This window comes from Nuphar pumila, chromosome 13 (genome assembly GCF_984573655.1).
Source record: "Nuphar pumila chromosome 13, dmNupPumi1.hap1.1, whole genome shotgun sequence".
Lineage (NCBI taxonomy): Eukaryota > Viridiplantae > Streptophyta > Magnoliopsida > Nymphaeales > Nymphaeaceae > Nuphar > Nuphar pumila.
Window position 1 is genome coordinate 89,588,678 of NC_143261.1, and position 22,753 is coordinate 89,611,430.

Below are 22,753 nucleotides of genomic sequence, written 5' to 3' on the forward strand. Positions count from 1 at the left end.
AGAAACCCTGAATCAGGCTTCACAACTCATCACCTGTCCCCTAATGGGCATAACTTTGACCGAGTCTTATATATATATATATATATAGCCGAGTCCCCGTGTCCAAAATTTTTGAAATTGCGCCGCACCCGTGTCGCACCCGCACCCATGTGACATAGATGATAATCTTCTCCAAATGCCTGCATCGACTATCTCCATCTTCATGATGCATCAAAGATATAATTTCTTTCTTAACCCATATCATCTTTAAGTACCTGCAGAGATAACAAAACAACGGTTCCAACCATACAAAAGAAGATATTCTTATCAAATAGTTATTAAACGAAAAACATTTTAACTCAACAGATAAAAAAATAGATATAAAATACATGTATTTAGATTCAAAACAAAAAATATATATATATATATATATATATTTTAAACAAGAATAACTATGATTAATTCATATATATGAAGCAAGGATGGTTAAGTTCCTCGACAAAACATAGAGATACTATAAACTTAAACAATTTTAAAATTGAATCAGATATGCACCTTAAGTAATAATTTTAAGATTTTAGAAACATTAGTAACAATTCAAGCAAAGTACAATTTCCATTAAGGATAAATATAAGGAATATACTTCAAAATCAAATTTTAAGAATTTTACAATTAGACAACTATAATCATAAGAGCAACATATTTTTCAAGAAAACATAAATTCTGAACATATATTAGTCATAAAATTTCAGTAAGATATAAACTATTTAGCAATAAAGTCTTAAAGGCTTGAGTATTTCAAATAAGATACAACTCATACGACAATAAATATATTAAATGTAAGAACTCAAAGGAGCTCACCTATGTCACATGAGTGCGGGGGCGGGTGCGGCACTTTCAAAAAACTTGGGTGCGGGGCTGCGGCAAAAATTATATATATATATATATATATATATATATATATATATATATATATATAAAGTCCAAAAGTTGGATATAAATGACATTGGGTGCGTTGACCGCACCCAGGGTCAGGTTGACCGCACCGGGTGCCGCACGCGCACCCGCATCACGTCGACGTGGGTGCGACACCCAGTTGGCAGAGTCCCTGTGACATAGGAGCTCATAAAAAAAAGAATTAATTAAATTCATCCAAAAAATACAAGATAACCAACATGGAAGAAATCTAAATATCTTCAACATATATATCCAACATGCAATTAATGCATATTCAATGCACATAATAATACATGAAAAATTTTCAATGAATAAACATTTTCTATTAAGGAAAAACAGGCAGCGAAAAAAATTAAAAAGTATATGGAGAGATTTTAAAAATCCTACATTTAACAAATTATAACAAAAGGAATGATATTTGCAAATCTGAACCCCAATTTGCTCACCACAAGCAACCACCTCTTTGACCTCTAACCCAAAAACCTCAAAATTCAAGTGTATCAAGTATCAACACATAGGACAAGAGATAACAAACAAATGTCAATAATAACCTATCTCAGTGACCATGCACCAACAATGCTAGCTATCTGACATTACAAATCAGTTACAAATACAAGAGGTGCACATCCCTTACCTCACAAATGATTGTAAAACTGCAAACAAAAACATCATCCAGAAGGGGTGCACATAACTCACCACAACCATGGTTGTAAAACTGATAAACAAGTCTCTTATCCAAAAAAATACTCAAATAAGAGGAAAGAGTGGAGAAATCTTGATAAGCAAATATACTATAACGAAGACAAACTGATGTTAGTAAGCAAAAAGATTTGAAAACAATATTTAATCAAAGCAATAAATTTTGCAATAATGTGAAATTTAATTCATAAGAACCAAAAAATGGTCACAAACAAATAACAATAAAGGCAACACTTAAAAAAAATTGATACGAGCATCCAATAAACAATAAAGGCCAAATAAACAATTGAGTGATACAACTCACTCATATAACCAAAGGTCAATCAACAATCAGTCAGAGCGAAGACAAGTACCAATACAACATCCATAAACTTGGCAATCTATACTGACAAGAAGATAAAGGTGCACACATAACTCACCTCAACAAATAACTTTGGTTCCACAACATCAAGGTGCACAAAAACAATTGAGTGATACAACACACTTATAGAACCAGAGGTTAATCAACTGCCAGTCAGAGCAATAAATATTGGCAATCTATACTGACAAGAAGACATAGGTGCACAAATAACTCACCTCAACAACTAACTCTGGTTGCACAACATCGAGGTGCACAAAAAAACAATTGAGTGATGCAATACACTCATAGAACCATAGGTAAATTATCTGTCAGTCAAAGCCAAAAGTATTGACAATCTCTACTGACAAGAAGACAAAGGTGCATACATAACTCACCTCAAAAACTAACTCTGTTCTACAACACAGAAGTGCATACCACTCACCTTGATAAGGCCAAACAAATAATAATGGATGTATCAAAAGAAGAATGATGAACTAACAAAGCCATATAAAGAGGCAAATAAGAAATCCTTGAAAGACACATTCCAATGAACAAGAACCAATTGGAAAAAAAATTCAAGTAAAGTTAAATCCTCAAATAAGTTTAGTAAAAGCATGCAACAAATGCAATTATATGACAAGATAAAATGTCCACCAATGAAAGTCTTTAACAAGAATGTCCATCAATTGAAACAAAATGAACAAGGACAAAAGTAAACAACAATGGGTACACTTTCAAAACCCACAAAGGTCGAACACCGAGAAGGTTCTAAAAAAACACAAATTTTATTAATACCAAGTATGCAAAAGGCATAATACTTAAAACTCATGTGAGGTAACATGATGTAAAGAACATGTAAGATGATGTTCACAAACCATTCAAGTGCAATAAAACTACCTCCCAAATGAGCACAAACGCAAAGGCCAACAAGAAAACACACAATAACATAAATATTTTTAATAATTTTAAAAATCACACTTAAAAATCATTCATAAATCTCATAGAGGAATTCAACATAAATTCCACAAGGATGAGTGCATATTTCCCATAAAAGAACAAGTTTTGTATGAAGAAATCATGTTCAATTCCTTATGCACAAATCAACAAACTCATTCATCAATGTGTATGTAAGACAATTACAAGTGCACAAGGATCATATATCAATATGAAAAAACATTTATTCAAATTTCAAAATAACAAGATATCCTTGATCACTAAGGCCTTAACCACATAAATCTTTAATACTACATAAAATATTTTATGTTTCACATAAGAATACATTAATGAGAAAATAATGAAATTCAAACACAAGTTAAGCAAAATCTCATAAAATCATACTTGTGAATGACACAAAAATCCATTTTAAAATAAACATTTCAAATCATTTTAAAATATTTAACAATATTAGAAAAAAAACAAAGTTCAATATAACAAAAAACACAATAAATTTGAAGTCATACATAAGAACATATAAATTTGAAGTCATACATAAGAACATGTTTTGACATTTATAACCATGAAGTGCTCGAATAAAGCATCTAAGTGCAAAAAACACATGCTCAAGAATACTAAATCATATATGTACATATTAAATAAACAGAGTTCTAAAACCTAAGATTCAAACTAGATCTCATAAAGAATACACATATATAAATATCATTTCACAAGACCAAATAAATATTATCAACCATTTAAAAAAATAAATCCAAAGATAAATTTGAATTTAAAGATTTTAGTTTTAACATAAATAATAAATAATTTTTCAAAGATAAGAAAAATTAGTGTTTTCTCATGCATAATGCTTGAGATAGACAACCCAAGTAAAAATAAAGATTTAAGATACATACCAAGGTTACCCGAAGCACCATAGGGCATGGGGAAGCGTGTTTCAAAAGCGCAAAACGTGACACTTTCGAAACGTGTTGGAAAACGCCAAAAAAAATTAGGAAGCGCACTTTCCAATATTGGGAAAGCACGCTTCCCCTTCCTTTTTCATTTTTTTTGTGTTTTTATTTTTCTTTCTTTTTTCTCTTTTTTCGCTTCTCCTTCACTTCCCTCTCGCTTCCTAGGTTGCTTCCGATTTGCTCCCTAGGTCGCTTTCGAGACGATTCCTGGTTCGCTTCTAAGTCGTCCTGCGCTTCCGCTTTCGCTTCCCGAATCGCTTTTCTCTCCCGCTTTCAGATCTCCCTTGAATCTAAGCCACACATCGATTCCATTTCCTTTACGAAGCACATAGTCGAACCAAGGAATTCCAAAACCCAAAAATGGCAAAAAATACCAAGAAAAATTTCTTGATTCTGATACCATGTAATGAAATATGCGAAAAACAAATAAAAAGTGCACACGCACTATTACAAGAAAAAAATCAAAGCACTAAGGCACTACACAAGCACAAAGTGCTTTCAAAACAATAACACAAGAACATAAAAAATATCTTTATTGAGTAGAATGCTTAGGAAAAGCAATAAAAACAAATGGGGTTTTTTACCCTTATTTATACACAAGAGGTAGTTTCAATAGAGCTGTTGGAACAGTCCAACAACTGGAAATATAGTTGTCGGAATGTTCCAACAGCTGTATTGACTAGTCAACTCTATGTTGACTAGTTGAAAAAGGACCTAACTAAAAGCGCCCCTCAAAACCAAGGCAATTACAAAAATATAAAAAACAAAAATAAATGCAAAACTGTCCCTATAGGACAGACCTATATACAAAAGTAAAAAGACCAAAATGCCCCTGATGGGTGTTACTTATTACAACAATATATATATTCATTATATTACGAATATATATATATATACTCATTATATTACGAATATATATATACATATTTTAACATAGGATGCTGTTAATGAATCTGCTTTGATTCTGTAATGTTCTAAACAATTTAATGCAGTGTCAAACATGGTTTTCTTCTCCAGTTATCCTACATGGCCTGTATACCTCCTTTTTATAATTGTATTTGGTGCTTGTTGGTTTTATGCTGTTACATCCAAGGGGCAGCATGTAGCCTAAACATTGTTTGATTATACATCCAACAAAATCATTGCTATTTTTCGTCCTTTGGAGCTTCATTAATAGTGTTCTGCAAATACATCCTCCAGGCATTAGTGTTAGCAATGTGTTTTGTCATTTTTTATGTTTAATCTTAATAATGCATTCAGCGATGGTTATGAATAATCTTAAATTAGAATTGCTTGAATGTGTTGCATCCAATCCATAGCTCTTGCACATATTTTGGAAAAGTACCAACATTTGCCCTTTTCTTTTCTCTTTCATCTTTTTTACTGTTTGGCTTAATGATGGCCAATATCTTTGCATCAATATTGATTTTTGGTGGATTGTCTGTCAAATGTATTGATTGAATGGATTCCAGAAGATAAGCTCAGTATTTGTTTCAACGATTAAATTATGTTTGACGTTTATTTGGGGGCAATGCAATCACTGGTACTAGTGATCCTGAGGATAAGAACCCTTATTCCATTTCTGGAGACAAGGACTATGGTAATGCCTGCTTCAATCAGTGCAGCCTTATATGGTACAGGAAAACATATCTTTATGTATTCATTATAGACATATTACATTCTATTTTGAACCATTTTGTCGTGCATCCCTATATAATGATATTTGAACATGTAGACTATTTGGTTCTTATAGGAATAGTACATAACACAGAGGGCCTTCAAGCATATAACCAAATATAATCTATTCTCTTAGTAGTCCCCTAATTCTGATTTCAGAAAAGTATTTTTCACTCAATGCGAACTAAATGAACAATGGAGTAATGTTTTGCTGATTCTGTTTCAATGAATGTTAGATCCTTATGTACTGTGTTGGTGATGTCAAGTATAATCTACAGTTATTTCTGAGCTGCTAAACTGCATCAAGAGGACTCTGGAGTAAGTTCATTCTCAAAATTGAGGTTGATTGTTTGGCTTCAAAAGTGTTCTTTGCAAAACAGTACTGTTAAGTGAATCAGATACTTTCACTTAATTTGAACAAGGGGAATTAAGTCCTTCAGTATAAGTAAAAGATCACGATCAGGGAAGGCAGACAAGCCCCAACTGAGAAAATAAATATTTTAACATGAGAGGACTAGAACTTGTTGACCTTATAAACACCATGATGACTGAAGAAATTTGTCCTGGGTGGAAGATAAATGGCCTCTCAACTGGTAGTGCTCATTGGTGCAGAAAACTTTTGGGAAATAATGTTGACTTGCAGTCCATATGCCAATCGTGAAAAAATTGAGTAAGTAGCAGCAGAAAAATTGGTATTGGGAAGAACAGGTCCTAAGAAATGAAACAAGTTCCATCTGCTATAGGAGTTATGCCATAGGGATGCTCCAATTTACTCCCATTTTGTGTCCGCTTTTATAACTTTATGAGTCTATTGAATTGCTAGTGGTTTCCTCATCTAGATTTATGGGTCACCCTTCTATAGCCAAGAGATTTAAAATTTGCATGTGGGAGTGCTCTTCCTTGTTCTAACGTAGCCCACTTGATATACATGTTGATATTGAATCTTTGTGAGATGAATTTTGATACCGACAGACAACTTTCACATGGTTGTACGGTTCATATTTGTTAGTGGGACCGACATATATGTAAATTTGTATCTTATACATTAAAGGCAATAAAGCTCTATATGCATATTAAACATTTACGCTTTGGCTTTATCCGGCACACAATGCATATATCTTTGTATGTTCATGTTTACAGTCTGGCAGCTGATAGTAATGACTCTCCAAATGCATGTTATACATGTTCATTAGCCTTTCTAGCAGGTTATTTCTAATGTAATGATCTCATTTGCATCCATGTTTGTTTGATAATGATTTGTTAGCATGCATATTAATGACATTTCATGTAAATGACTGCCCAAAACATGAAAATAAAATAAATTTTCATCATCATAATTTAGTTCTATGAAGTATAGAAGTATGCAAGGCTAAGAAAAATCAAGCATAGATGCCTACACTAAGCTTTTCTAATTGATAAGAGGACTCTTTTGTTGCATTTTAGAAATTTGAGAAGTTCACAACTTCTGATATGATGACTTTAGTATGGATGCTTTACAATTGATATCATTGACATTCTACTTTGATATAGTCTACTTGTAGTTAGCACCATCCTTGACTTTGCTAACCAGGGTGTTATATGACAGGTAAGAGCACAATTTGGTAGTCATGTTGAAGCTTTTTTTGCAATATTGATGGCTTCTCAATTCCATCTATTGTATTACTCGACACGACCTCTTCCAAATATATTTGCTCTTGGCCTAGGTTTGTTACTTAACCGCTAGATGATGTCATGAAGGCTGTGTGAATCACATCATATAAGAATTTGGTGAAGATTATATTTATCTTTAGGTACTAATTGTATTTTTTGTGAGAGTTTTATGGACTCATCAAACATGAAGGGCACATAAAAATGATTTATACTTTATAAAAATAAAACACAATAATTGGTTGAATTTTCATTTGCTAAAATCTCAAATGAGTATTGCACAAATTTCTAACGAATGCAAGTGAATAACACGCATCTTGTGGTTCAGATTGGTGAGCTTGTTGAATTGAGTGTCTTGGTGTGTGAGGTGTTCAACATCTTCTAATGCAGATGGTGAAACAAATGAAATTCAGAGCTTATTCACTATAATTAACCTGAGTGACTGAAGATGTGGAGAACCACCAATGCATTACAATTTATGTTAGTTCTAAGCAAATGAATGGTTCTAATTTATTTCCTAGATCCAATTGGTTAAATAAAGCATGCGCAAGATAAAATTATGACAAATATGTGAGGGGCATGAACTAAAATTTGCTGATTGGAATTGTGACAGCCTGGGTTAGTCTGCATGAAAGTGATTTTCACACTCCTGACCGTCCTAAAATTGCAGGTTGTTGGATCCAAAATATTTGGATTGATCTGATTGTACCATAGTGGCGAATATCGGTATCGGCTGTATCTCGCGATCAATGTTGTGAAAAGCGTTAAGGCGTAGCGTAGTGCTCCACCAAAAACTGAGGCGTAAAGCGTAAGCCTCAATCTTTTTTTTTTGAAAACATAAAAAAAAACTTTAAAAATACAAATAAATAAAAGAAATGCCAAAAATCCATGGAGAAGAGAAGAAGAAGAAAAAAAGAAGAGGCCAAGTAAGGGGGAGAGGAGATAAAGAAGAAGAAGAGAGAAGGGGGAGAGAAGAAGAAGAAGAAGAAGAAGAAGAAGAAGAAGAAGAGAGAGAGAGAGAGAGAGAGAGAGAGAGAGAGAGAGAGAGAGAGAGAGAGAGAAGAAGAAGAAGAAGAGGTGGAGGAAGGGGGAGAGAAGAAAAAGAGGTAGAGGAGGGTGAGACATACCTAGGGAGGGTGAGGGTGCCGGTGGGGGGGTTGAGAGAGAGAGCGATAGAGAGAGAGAGAGAGCGATGGAGAGAGAGAGAGGGTTTATAAACTCTCACCCCTTGGCTATCGTAAAAAAGAAAAACAAAAAAGGAGAGGGTACCTGTTATCTCGCTTTAGGCGGCTAGTCGGCGCCTAGGTGGGCAAATCGGTACCCCTGACTAGGTCCAACTAGGAATCAATTCGACTACATAGTATAGCTTTTAGCACATTTGATGGCATACGATTTAACTGATAGATACTCAACTGAACTGCATCAATCCAAAATGCTTTGGGCACTTTACCTCCAAAGTGAGGAGCTCTTATTATCTCCAAGATATGTTTATTCATTCTTTCAGCTAGTCCATTTTGCTCATGAGTGTAGGGACAAGATTTTTGATGGTCTACACCTTTCTCCTATCTAAACTTTTCAAATACACAACTAACATATTCCCCACTAGAATTAATTAGAAGTGTCTTAATCTTGGTTGCAAACTGATTCTCAATCATGACACAAAAACTCTTAAGGATCTCAAAAAGTTTGCTTTTATTTTCATAGAATATAACCAAGTAAATCTTATACTATCATCTATGAAAGTGACAAAATATGATGATCCTCCTTTTGACAAAGCCGACAAAAGACTCTACACATCAAAATGTATAAGATCAAAGGGACTTTCAGACTCCCTGTCACTAGACCTGAATGATAAAGCATGACCCTTTGCCAACCTACAATTCTCACAATTTCTAACATAATTAAACACAACTAATTAAGGCCCACTATAAAGACAAACTTTTGCAACCTAGAGCTGAAAATATGACCTAGTCTCTGGTGCCACAAAACATACTCATCTATGACTAAAGCTCCCAATCCGATTTCAAGCCTCTTTTACTCGCTCGTATCAATCCAGTTTAAGTAGTATAAGCCTCATCTTCTATGCCCAATCTCAATCTTCTTCCCTGACTACTGATCCTACACTATACAAACTAAAGTTGAGAAGATAACATTATAATTAAGCTTGGTAATTTGACCAACTGAGATAAGATTTATAACAAGTGATGAAACTTGAGAGAGAGTAATTTTACTACTATGATAAGAGTCAAAAGTAACATAACCGACTTTTGAGATAGATATAGAAGAACCATCTACAGTACAAAAAGTGCCACTACAAGGGGTGATAGTTGATTAAAATAGATTCATTGGTTGTCATATGACAAGAACCCTTTGAGTTTATTAACCAATTTGAGAAGCAACCTGAGAAAGCAGTGCCAGAAGAAGATGCATGCATAATAGAAGGTGTAGCTACAACTAATTGTGCGAGTTATATTTATTAGATATGTTGTTGCATTTTATCCAACAACTGAAGCTAACCACCACCTAATGATTCTACGACTCTCTCAATAGACAAACCAACCGATTGAACACCAATATCAATGCGATCATTGTTGGACTTAGTGCCCTCGACATCATAAGATGCTACATAAACTCCACATTTCTTTTTCTTGAGGGTTGGGCTGTAACGACCCCAAGTTATCTTCATGAAAAGTGGATTTTTTTAAAAACAATTGCGGAAACCAAACCCAAGGATCCGGGGTCTCACAAACTTTAATAGTTACCAAACCACAAGAGATAGTGTATTGAATCAACCAATGAATATCAACTTTATTACTTAATAGAATAAGTGTTATAATAGCAGAAATAAATATATAGTCTATAACATAGAGCCACCCTGTTAAGAACTCAGAACATGTCACGCTAAACTCGCAGGCTCCATGTAGCAAATCACTCCATCACTGAGCTCCTAGTCCTGAAAAATATTTTTGAAATACAGGGTAAGAACCAAAAATCTTTGTACGAATTCCTCTAAAAATCAAAACAAAAAAGAAAGAGCATTAACCAAATTCATGCATAAATTTTAGAGGAATATAACAACAATTTGATAATCAATTTACCATTCAAGCATGTCACAAGTATCATGCAGTAACAAATATGGTGCGAAACAGAATAAACATGCTTGAACAAATGCAGAACAATAAATATGCATGATTTAATGCACATGCATGAATAACTTATTCAGTAATTATTAGAGTTTCTTTTGTATGCATGCCCCAATTAAATGCATATAATTTTAGTTTCCACTTTTCTTTAAACTCACGAATATTCAAAATGAGCACAACATTATGGAAGTCCAAGTTAGGTTCCCAGTTGTAGCTTGACACACAATTTGTATTTTATTACTGAGTTTTACACTTGTTTATCTAGCGATATAAAGAATCAGCACCATCCATCGAAACATTAGAAATCAACATTTAATGTCGGGACATTAGAGAAATCAGCATCGACTGACGCCACTTTCTTGGTATAAAAATAACAATAGTTGTTTCAACAACACTACCCCCAGGCAAAGTGGCTGAAATTTCCTTAAAACCGTTCCTGGGAGGTGAATCATCATATCGGGTTTAGGGGCATAATCTTACACGAAGTTTTAGTATCCTCACAGTTTTCCCAAAATCGACATCCATGATTCCCGCACTGTGAAAGGGACATCAAGGAAGAATTAATTAACTGTTTGGTCTCTTTTACCTTTTTAACAAATTACAAGTTCTTTACAAAAGAACTATTTTGCAAATCCATATGCAAAACCCTACTTGAGCCCTGACCCGCCACATTTTAACAGTGCAATTAATTTTGGAAAACCAATAATTTTAGAAGCAAATTTTTGCAATGTATAAAAATAATTTTGGAGCAACACATGCTCCTGTCCCACACGGCCCACAGTAATTCACATCTGACCACAAAAGTAACTCAATGATTTATGCATCTTTTTTGCAAAATCTCTGTGAACATGCAACACACCTGTTCAAACCATGTTCATAGTACACATTCAATCACACAATAAGAATGCACCTTGGCCCTCTACATTTAAACAGTGTAATTAATTTTGGAAAGCCAATAATTTCAGAAACAATTTTTTGCAATGTATAAAAACAATTATGGAGCAATACATGCTCCCGGCCCACACTGGTTCACATATGACCACAAAAGTAACTCACAATGATTTATGTATCTTTTTTGCAAAAATTAAACATGCAACACACCTGTTCAAACCATGTTCATAGTACACATTCAATCACACAATAAGAATGCACATAAACATCAATTTGCATACGCATGCGAATAGATGCTTGCAACACACGTTAACATGATTTAATTCATGTATAAACTCCCAAACATGTATATGAGCATATTTATGCAAACTTCCAAATAAATTTCAGAAGTTTCAATGCGTATGATATGAACATTTGCAACATGATAATTAAATATATAACATGCACAGTTAATATTTAACACATGTATATGGCACCCTAAAGTCCATATATTCAAATTCGAACATAGCTACATTGTTCAGAGAAACATAACATGCCATACTGCCAATTTGGTACAAGGCTGTGCACCATGAAATCTGATTCATGTGCAAACCATGGACATATATATACATGTTATGTATCATCTAGCACAATAACATGCGGTCACTGTTGTGCTAAAGCAAGCAACAACATGCTCCCCACAACATGGTGTGCTTCCAAAAGAGCACAATAAGTTGCTGCAAACAACACTATGTGGCTGCACAAGGGGTGCAACGTTGCTGCCCCTAACAGCTCGCCAAATGGGTAATAGCAAGACAATTTAATATGCATAATCAGCAAAACAGATTCTAGTTAATATGGCTCCTGGATTGGGTCCAGATCCATATCAACTTGGATGAAACAGATCGGATTCAGTCAGATTCAATCCAAAAAGCTAAAAATAGAGGCTGGTCATTTTTGAAAAACACGATTTTTGGGCCAACCGTAACCCGATTTCAGAAAAACAAAATTACCAACGTTCTCAGAATTGCGAGACACATCTAATGGTATACTTACCTGATTTTCGCCTCTAAATTTTTTCTGAATTAACCTGAATTTCGATCAAATTTTGCTTGCATTTAAAGGTTAAAAATGAAAAGTTTTACAAATATTAATTGTCTCGTTTTAGTCTTGTCAGTGGGCCCTGAGCTATGCTTAGACCCAACTGATGTCACCTATATTTGAGGATATTTTTCATGATATTTATCGTATTCAATAAAGTACTTAGCCAAAATTTAACGATTTTAGAATTTAAAACCCATGGAAAAACACACAATATTACATGGGCAAGAGTTTTTCACGTGGCCAAAGTTCTTACAATAGTGACACTGAATAGAGCTCAAGTCACCTCTTCCACTCCCACCAAATCTGCTAGCCAACTGCATAGGAACTACCAATATATTGTCATTGGATGAATAGGTTCCAAGAGACCTTATCTTGGTTTCTTCTGCAATCAATTTAGTTAAGACATTGGTGACCGAGGGTAAGAGATTGTGATGAAGTGTCACTTCTCACTCCATCAAACTCCGATCGAAGTGCCATAAGAAACTCAATAACTCTAGTTGTCTCCTTCTGCTGATCAAGAAGCTTCAAACATGTTTGTCATGAAATGCACCTCTCACACTTAGTACACTTTTCGCATCTTATTTGACCCTCCATGAGTGCTAAAGCATCCCAAATTCTCTGTATATCAGAGTAAAGTTCCTCAATCGACTTGCTTCCTTAACACATTCTCCTTAATTGCTTAGCCCAATTCTCTTGCTTGTAGATTTGTTTGAGTTAAGCCCAAGCTTCTTTGACTTCATGAAACTTAGAGAAGTTCATAGCTATCCTCTGGTCTACTGAACCTAGTATTCAAGCCTTAACCCTTGCATTATTCACTACCCATTCCTCTATAGCTTCATCAAAATTAGCATAAGTAGGCTTGGGTTTGACCTTTGAGCCATTCAAATACCCCAAGCCCTTTTTCAACTATTACGACTGTCATAAAATCAGCCCAATAAGAGTAGTTTGTTCCATCCAGCTTTACTGGGACAATCTGAATTCCTTTTTTCTCTATACCTCATACAACCCCTGGACAAACCAACAACCACAATAAAGACAAGCTACAAAATGCTGCAGCAAGACCCAACAAACGATCCAAAATAGTAGGCCCAACAAGAAACAATAAAAAATAGGAGACCACACCACACACAAATCGGTAAATACCCAAAAGAAAACACAAAGTCTCTCTCAAGAACTAAACACCGCCATATTGTTGAGAGTGCTATGAGCATGCTTTAATCTTAGTAATGTTCCTATTATTCTTACCTAAGTACATGTGATTAATTGCCTGCCCATGGGAATTCTAGAAGACAAGTCTCCTTATTTTACTCTTTTTGGGCAACATCCTGATTATAATGACTTGCGTGTCTTTGGTTGTGTTTGTTATGTTGATGTTGACAAGTCTCTGAGAAATAAGTTTCAGGATAAAGACGTGAAGTGCAGGTTTGTAGGTTTGTTGGATATGCAAATGATTATAAATGATACAGATGTTATGACCCTGTAACTAAATGTATCAAGATTTTCAGAAATGTTATATTTGATGAACAAAATTTTGAGAGCACGTCATTGTCTCAAGAACAGAACTCACCTCGAAATGTTGAAGTTTATGATCCCTGGATGAGTGCAAAATTGTTTGCAAGTGAAGGGGGGATTTGTGAGCTAGTTTGTGAAGAATTAAGCCTAAATGGATAGACTCTCGAACCTTCGCATACTTAAGAAAATGAAAGGCCCGAAGAAATTCAGAGATTCTCTGGTCAAGTTTATATTCGAAGAGAAAGAAATCCCGTCTCAGATAATGCAGAGCAGAATATGAGGCAACCTCCATTAAGAAGATCAGAAAGGATACGTCATCCCATTCAAAGGTGGGTCAACTACGATAAAATTTCCATAGATTTTTAGTGGTTTATGTCACAAGTTGATAAACACGATGAACCAATCAACTTCTATCAAGCCATTAATTCTCATAAATGGATATAAGCTATGAATGAAGAGATGGAGACTCAAGGAGAAAAACGTTCTCGGGGTGCAAGTGGGTTTATAAGATTAAATATAAGCCTGATGGATGTATTGAGAGATATAAAACAAGACTTGTGGCATGAGGTTTTATACAGAAATATAGACAAGATTATCATAAGACCTTCAGTCCCATGGTTAAGATAGGAACAATACGGATTGTTATATCTTTGGCAGTTGATTATGGATGGCAGTTGAGTCAGTTAGATATGGAGACCTGAAGGAAGAAGTCTACATGGAACAACCCCCCTGGATATGCTGAAGGAGATCCCAAGGGCTATGTGTGCAAACTGAAAAAATCTCTTTATGGATTGAAGCGAGCCTCTCACTCTTGGTTTGAGAGTTTTTCTCTCAAAATTCAAAATTATGGTTTTCGCAGATGTTTTCTTGATCATTCCTTTTTCATTTTCAAGGATAAAAATGTTACTACCTTATTACTTATATATGTTGATGACATCATTCTTACAGGCAATTCAGACAATCATATATAGACAATAAAGAAATTGTTGATGCAAAATTTGAAGATGAAAGATCTTGGTGATTTAAGATATTTTCTTGGGGTTGAAGTGGATAGAAATGGTGATGTTTTAACTCTTACACAACATAAATACACTCTTGGTCTTTTGAGCAGGTCAGGAATGACAAATTGTAAACCCCTAAACACGCCTAGTATTTTGCATCAAAGGCTGAGCTCTAATGATGGAGACTTATATAATGATCTGACTAGATATCGGAGCATTGTTGGGATGCTTCAATATCTTACCTTCACCAAACCAGACATTGTCTATTTTGTTAATCAGGTATCCCAATTTATGCACGAACCAAGAACTAGTCATGTTGATGCTGTGAAGAGAATTTTAAGATTTTTGAAGGGGACTATTGGAGATGGCCTTCTTTATCAAAGAAATTGACCTGACAACAAGGGGCATGATATCATCACTTATATAACTGCAGACTGGGCAGAGGATCCAGATGATAGGAAATCTGTTTATGGGTATTGTATATTCATTAAAAGAAATTTGGTGTCATGGAGTAGCAGAAAACAAAGAGCTGTTGCTAGATCCAGTACTGAAACAGAATACAGGTCTATGGCAGCTGGGACAATTGAAGCTACGTGGGTCAGACATCTTCTAGCTGATCTAGGGAAGGAGTTTCTCAATCTCTTTTGTTGTGTGATAATCAGATTGCTATTAACATTGCTTATAACCCAATACATCATGATCACACAAAACATATTGAGATAGATCAACACTTTATTAGACAGAAGGTTGAAGACAAGGAGATTGAGCCTCATCACATTTGAACTGAAAGTCAAGTTGTCGACTTGTTCACTAAAGGCCTAACAAAGCATCAATTTTGGTTTTTAAAGAACAAGTTGTCCATGGTACAAGACCAAGTACAATTTGAGGGAGGGTGATAAGATGTGATTGGATCTAGATTGGATCCAGTGCGTATGATATTAGAATCATGTTTTTACATTGTGTAATGGCATGTTGTAATTTGTTTGTATTTTAAAGGCTTATGCCTAATGTATATCAAGTCATATATAAAAAGGATTAGGGCACGCCCATGGCATTGTGGCTGCCATTTTCTGTGCATCTCCCTCTCTCTACTTTTTGCCGAAAGGCGATTGTGGTGGCTTCCAAATATCTGATATTCGAATTATTTTCAAATGTCACTACAATCCAGAAAATCTTAAAATTTGTGCAAAAAATCCAAAACTCCTTCAAATCAGCCAAGACTTGGTTCTAAAATCATATACTAGTGAAGCCCCATCTCAAAAGTCATAAAAACTGACCTTGATGTACCACCCGATACCCTTGAAGATGATGTCAGGGCTGCCACTGTTCACAGACGCTGAATGGAGTCTTCTTTCCTTCGTAACCACCAGCAATCCTCTCTCAAGGTTGTAGATAGGGCTCTGATACCATATTCGAAGCAGAGAAGAGAGAGGATGCACTCTAAAGAAGAAATCTTTATTAGTTTGAAAACGGGTGAGTCTCCTTATACAAGTCGACTCTCTTAAGCTACACTTTAGGGAAAAATAAAAAAGATAGTTTTACAAGACAAAACTGCCCCTAATAATGCTATTTTGTACAAAAGAATATTAAATTGAAAAGGGGGCAGCATACAGTTAGTAATACAACTTTTTACACAATTCTTAACAGTGGGCGTCCCCTTTTTTCCCCCTTGCATAAAACTTCTGCCTACGTTGGATCGCGGATAACATTCAGTGTTGTCAATGCAGGCAGCAACAATTGGATAGCACTTTGAGGCGCTCTGCTTGTCGGGTTTAGGCATGCCACCAGGCTATTTGGTGGTGCATAACTCCTGCTCATGCAAAGAAAATTTTGTAACCAAACTCTCATAGTCTTGTTGGAGCAACTGCACGGATGCCTCTAGCTCCAAGACTGGAACACCAGTAAACGTCCATTGGAGGGTCTCAACAGCTGCATTGATGGCTTCCATGCGCGTGTTCACTGTTGGGAGAACCAGATTGCTGCAAAGTGTCTTAATGAAGGTGTATAACGTCTCAATCACAGAGATGATGGCATTGATCTCTTCTATTGTTGCGTCCACCCTCAATTGCCTCATCTTTGCAAGCATGGCATGGAACTAGAACTCCATCTTTCGGAATGTGTCTATGAATGCGCGGTAGACTATACTCGTCATGGTTCCCAGTGATTCACGGCTCTGATTCCAAATGATACGAGCTGACAAGGAGTACCACCTAGCGTGTATTGTCGGACTACGTGCGGACACGAAGGAGCTGCTCATGCACGGGATCGGTGCACATGTAGGGGCTGTGTGAGCACAAGAACTGAGTGCAGTGCGGGGAGCGAAGGAGCAGTGATGTGGGTGTGCGGCAAGGGAGGCAATGGAGGCCCCAACCAAGCATGGAGCACACATGTAGGATGAGAGGAGATGGTGAGTGCAAGAAGAGAGGGAATGCTCTTTTGAGGCAGGGCTACCTCCAAAGGCCTAAGGCCACCATTCTCATTCAATGAGGGTGAAAGAGTTTATTACACATATATAGGGTGCTAAACCCATAACACAACTCTCTTGGACCCATGACCCACAATTAGACCCAAACCCAATTTCCACCAAGATTCGCTTTATACACTTGGACTCAATGGACCCAAACTTTTGTGTCGGCTCATAACACATATGACAAGGATTAGCTGGACCTTTTTCCTTTTTAACACTAAGAAATGCAAATGAGTCATTAGGATAAGGGAGTAGTCCAAGAACAAAGAGTCACAAGAGACAATTTATTGTCACAATTTAATTGTCAAATTCAGCAGATATCTTGTAATGGCTAAATTTTGGATTATAGTTTGTTCTAATGATGTTTGTCATGCTAATGTTTAACAAATATTTATATTAAAGGTGTCTCTGAAAGTTACGAAATTACTGCATTCACGCTGTTGACATAAATACTCATAGATTATCTATATCATGGTAGCCTAAATATCAAGGCTGTTCATATGAGATCGACTGTATTCATGTTACAATAAATGACCATGGATTATCTATATCATAGTAGCCTGAATATCAAGGCAGCTCATAGATGTTCATTGGCATTTTTGGTTTAGATTTATCTTAATCTTTCCTTTTCTATGCAGTTGGTTTAGTAATATGTTTATAGAATATAAATAGATTTTATAAATTAAAGCAGATTAGAATAATAAAAATTTGAAACATCTAGGTTCTTGAAAAATCCAGAAATTTTCTTGAATATTTTAGTAGTTTTTAATTAAAAAGGAATGATGAAATGGGATGTTTTTAAGCATCTCCAATAACTATGTGATGTGGTTCAACTATTCCTGCCTGATAATAATTGAATCGCCTGCATCCTGTAGAATTGATAATTGTTTCATTTTGTAAGTTTTAGCTCAAATATATCCTCTTTGGGATCTAGAGGAAAAGATCAATAAAAATATGCATGTGATTAGTCAATTCACAGTCTTAAATATACATTTTTAGCAGAAGCATGTAAAAACAAAGGGAATACAGAAATGCTACAATACAGAACAATTCAATCATATGTAGGTAGCTCAGAGTTCATTGGTAACTTGCTGTCTTTAACTTCTTGTGGACCTCTTCTGTGTGGGAATTTGTTATCTATCTGAGATTGTATCTTAAACTAGGCAGAAACTCTTGTATCTGCAGTGAATTTGGCATATGCTTTTTGGTTCAAGAGGAACTTCACCGCTACTTTAAGATGTCTGGTATGTTTAGTTGTTTTCCTGTGGTTGGTTATGGCCATTATCTGTTCTATTTTTGTGGACTTCTAATTTTGGCTAGATCATTCAGATGAATCAGATGCCGTTTATTTGTTTGGGATGGAATAAGATGATCTCCAGGTCCAGATCATGTGCCCATCACAGTGTATCTCTTTAGATTTCTTCATTTATGTTTTTCTGTGGGAACTGAGATAAAGCATAATACTAACCTGGTGTTTTCTTTCATAAAAAAAAAACTTAGTATTTTCCATTTCTTTTCATATGAATATGACCTTAAAGAAAGTTGTTACTCCTTGGTGCATATCTTAGATTACTGCGAGTCCAAGCATTTCCCTATGTAAGGTTCAGGTGTACGATAAAAAAATCCTCTTGTAAGTTATTCAATTTGAGTCCACTTGTTCTATAGTGATCTCTTCTTAACTTGTAAGTTATTCAATTTGAGTCCACTTGTTCTATAGTGATCTCTTCTTAACTTAATATATCTGTGAACTTTAGTTTTATATTTATTACTAATGTATTCGAAACTCCTTACTATCTTTCACACTCACCCCTTAACTAGGCTTGCACTCCATGGATAATGTAGAACACTTTGGAATGGCAATAATGCAATATAGTTCAGCACTTGTGCTTTATTTTAGAAGAAGATGCGGGTTCCATATGTAACGACCCCAACTAATCCTCGTAAAAATAATGATTTTTTTTTTAAAACAATTGCGGAAACAAACCCAAGGATCCAGGGTCTCACAAATTTAATATACCAAGTCCCAAACAGATTGTGCATTGAATCAACGAAGAATAAATCAAACTGTATTAATCAATAAATAAATGTCAAATAAGCTGAAACAGTAAAATCGCCTATGACATAACGAGTCAATTTGTCAGGAAACCCAGAACTAGTTACACAAGGCTCACAATTTCCATTTAGCAAGTCAACCTATCATTGAGCACCCGGACCTGTAAAACAATTTTTGAAAATGGGTAAAAACCAAAGTCCTTTGTACGAATTCCTCTAAAAATCCAAACAAAGATTATTTTCAACTTTAGTACCAGGTGCCACAAAATTTTAACACGGAAAAATATGATAGCAAATTAAGTTATATCTTAGTTCATGCACTAAATTTGCACAGTTGATTTGTGTAGAAACTGATGGACACGCCTATTTTACATGACCACACATGCTTCCACACTTTTAAAGGTACTGGTCAGTGTCAGGTATATCGGTATAAGATCAATATGCCATTGATGTGTTTTGTTTTGAAGGGTTAAAGAAACTTCAAGAGAAATGGAGCAACTATTCTCTATCAAAATCATTGAAGGAGATCACTTTTTGTTTCTCCTAAGGGTGAATATGTAACGACCTCAACTTATCCTCATGAAAAGTAGATTTTTTTTAAACAATTGCAGAAATCAAATTCAAGCATTCGAGGTTTCACCGATTTAATAATTACCAAACCACAAGAGATAGTGCATTGAATTAATGAAGGAAATCAACAACTTTATTACTCAATAGAATAAATATCATAATAGCAAAAATAAATAAATAGTCTGTATCATAAAGCCACTCTGTCAAGAACTCAGAACATGTCAAGCTAAACTCGTAGGCTCCATGTAGCAAATCACCCCATCACTGAGCTCCCGATCTTGAAAAGCATTTTTGAAATACAGGGTAAGAACTAGTATTCTTTATACGAATTTCTCTAAAAATACAAACAGAAAGGAAGGACCTTAAACCAAATTCATGCATAAATTTCAGAGGAATATAACAACAATTTCATAATCAATTTATCATTCAAGCATTTATCACAAGTATCATGCGAACCAGAATATGCATGAATGCATGAACTAATGCAGAACAATATAAAGATGCATGAATAACTTATTAAGTTATTATCAGAGTTTCTTTTGTATGCATGTTCCTATTAAATGCACACAATTTTGTGAGTGTGTTTTGCCTTTGTGTGGCATTTGTGCTTGGGCCTTATAGGCTTTGTGATTTATTGCTCTCTTGTATATTAGTATAATTAAAGATATGTATGAAGGAGTAGTAACTAATGTCTGCACTTGTGGAGGGGTGACAACCAATTTTCCTATAACGGTTGGGTTACATCAAGGATCTGCTTTAAGCCCTTTCCTATTTGCTATAGTGATGGATGAGCTTACGAGATCAATTCAAGAAAATGTGTCGTGGTGTATGTTGTTTGCTGATGATATTGTTTTGATTGATGAGTCTAGAGCTGGGGTTAATGCTAAGTTAGAATTATGGAGACAGACATTGGAAGCAAGAGGTTTTAAGTTGAGTAAGAGTAAGACAGAATACATGGAATGTCGATTTAGTAAGCAACGAAGTAGTGATGGGAGTGTAGTGAAGCTTGGTGAGCACGAAATACCGGTGGATGATTCTTTCAAATATTTGGGATCTATCATTCAAAAGTATGGAGAAATTGATGGAGATGTAAATCATAGGATAAAGGATGGGTGGATGAAATGGAAGAGTGCTACTGGAGTGTCGTGCGATCGTAGAATGCCATTGCGGTTGAAGGGAAAGTTTTATAGGACGACTATTAGGCCCTCTTTACTATATAGTACGGAATGTTGGGCTGCCAAGAGACATCATATTCAAAAAATGAGTGTAGCTGAGATGCGTATGCTGAGATGGATGTGTGGAAATACAATAAAAGATAAGATTCGGAACGAGGAGATACGTAAGAAGGTAGGCGTTGCACCCATTGAAAATAAGATGAGAGAGAATCGTTTACGGTGGTTTGGACATATTCGACGAAGGCCTAATGATGCTCCAGTTAGAAGGATGGAAAAATGGGAAAATATATTAGTTAAAAGAGGTCGGGGTAGGCCTAGGAAGACATGGATGGAGGTGATAAGAAAGGATATGAATGCTTTGAACCTCACCGAGGACATGGCATTGGATAGAAATGAATGGAGGAAAATGATTCATGTGGAAGACCCATAATGATTTTCTTTGTTGGTTCATATCGCCGACCCCAATTGTTTTGGGATGAAGGCGTAGTTGTTGTTGGGTACCATTTCATTATAGTAAATCACATGAAGGTTGAAGGTATTGTATCGTTACCCGTATCAATCAGGACCAAAATAAGATACGTATTATATCATATCGTAAAAAATCATAATATTCAAAATTTTAAAAATTCAAGAAAATTAAAAAAATTAACAAAAAATCTAAAAAAAATCGTAACACGAAATAATGATGAATTGCACAAAATACAACCATAAAAATACATATGAAGCATTTATATCTCTATGAGCTGCATAAGACCATCAAACATCAACTATCTCACAAGAACAATACAAAACATTAAATATCTTACAATTAAGAACACGTCACAAGACTCATATTTTCATATTATATAAACAAAAATATTATAAAAATAGTAGCACTAGATTTTCTCTAATTATTCGAGTGCCTCATTGCCACGCTGAATCATATGATGCCATCTTTATTGGAGGAGTGTGAAGCCTGATTTGTACCTTGATATAAATCATTAATTTTTGTGGATCCAACTTTGCAGTAAGTTGGCAGGGGTTGTAGGGGACATTGCCCTAGTACTTGTAAGGTGGAGGGTTCTGGGGCGTGAGCCTCCGAGGCAAAAATATTTTGGAAGATAGTTTTGTAATTTCTTATAATAGATATTTTTTACCTTTAGCCACTTCTTTCGGTGAAAATAGTGAAAATGCACTCTTGAGCAAACTACAAAACCGCTCTCCCTTGCGCACAAATACGGCTATCAAATCTCTCTCACGACTCTTAGGGTTGTGGATACCCATCTAATGGCCTCTATACAAATGAGGAATTTGGCCCTTAAGAGGTCTTTAAAACCCCAAAAATAAAAAACAAGTTTCAGCTCTTTTTAAAGTTCGCCGAAGGTGTATCGTACGATACGACATGATACAAGTTTGTATTGTTCGATACAGGTCTATATCGTACAATACATACGATACACTCATTTTTGCCCATAGTAACAATAGGTATTGTTTTGTATCGTATCGTACAATACAGTACGATACTTACAACATTGAATCACATTACTACATAGGTGAATCTTAGGGACAACAGACCACTCTCGCCGAGCATGTTCTCAGCTGTTTGCTGGTCTAGTGATCCCTTTATAATATCCAAAAAAGATGAACAAAATGATATGCAGCTAGTGTGAATGGTCC

General features: G+C 35.3%; 1 protein-coding gene across 5 annotated transcripts in view; it reads left to right on the plus strand.

Annotated features, from left to right (window-relative positions):
• Positions 1–22,753, plus strand: part of ALG12 (homolog of asparagine-linked glycosylation 12) — an 84,492-nt gene that overhangs the window by 25,506 nt on the left and 36,233 nt on the right. For all 5 annotated transcript variants that reach the window (XR_016427215.1, XM_089984854.1, XM_089984855.1 and 2 more), the window contains exons 7-8: positions 7,142–7,259; positions 18,486–18,544. Coding sequence is in view for 4 of the 5 variants with exons in the window: in XM_089984854.1 (XP_089840980.1) it covers positions 7,142–7,259; positions 18,486–18,544 (177 nt within the window). In the remaining variant the exon portion in view is untranslated. The remainder of the gene's footprint in view (positions 1–7,141; positions 7,260–18,485; positions 18,545–22,753) is intronic.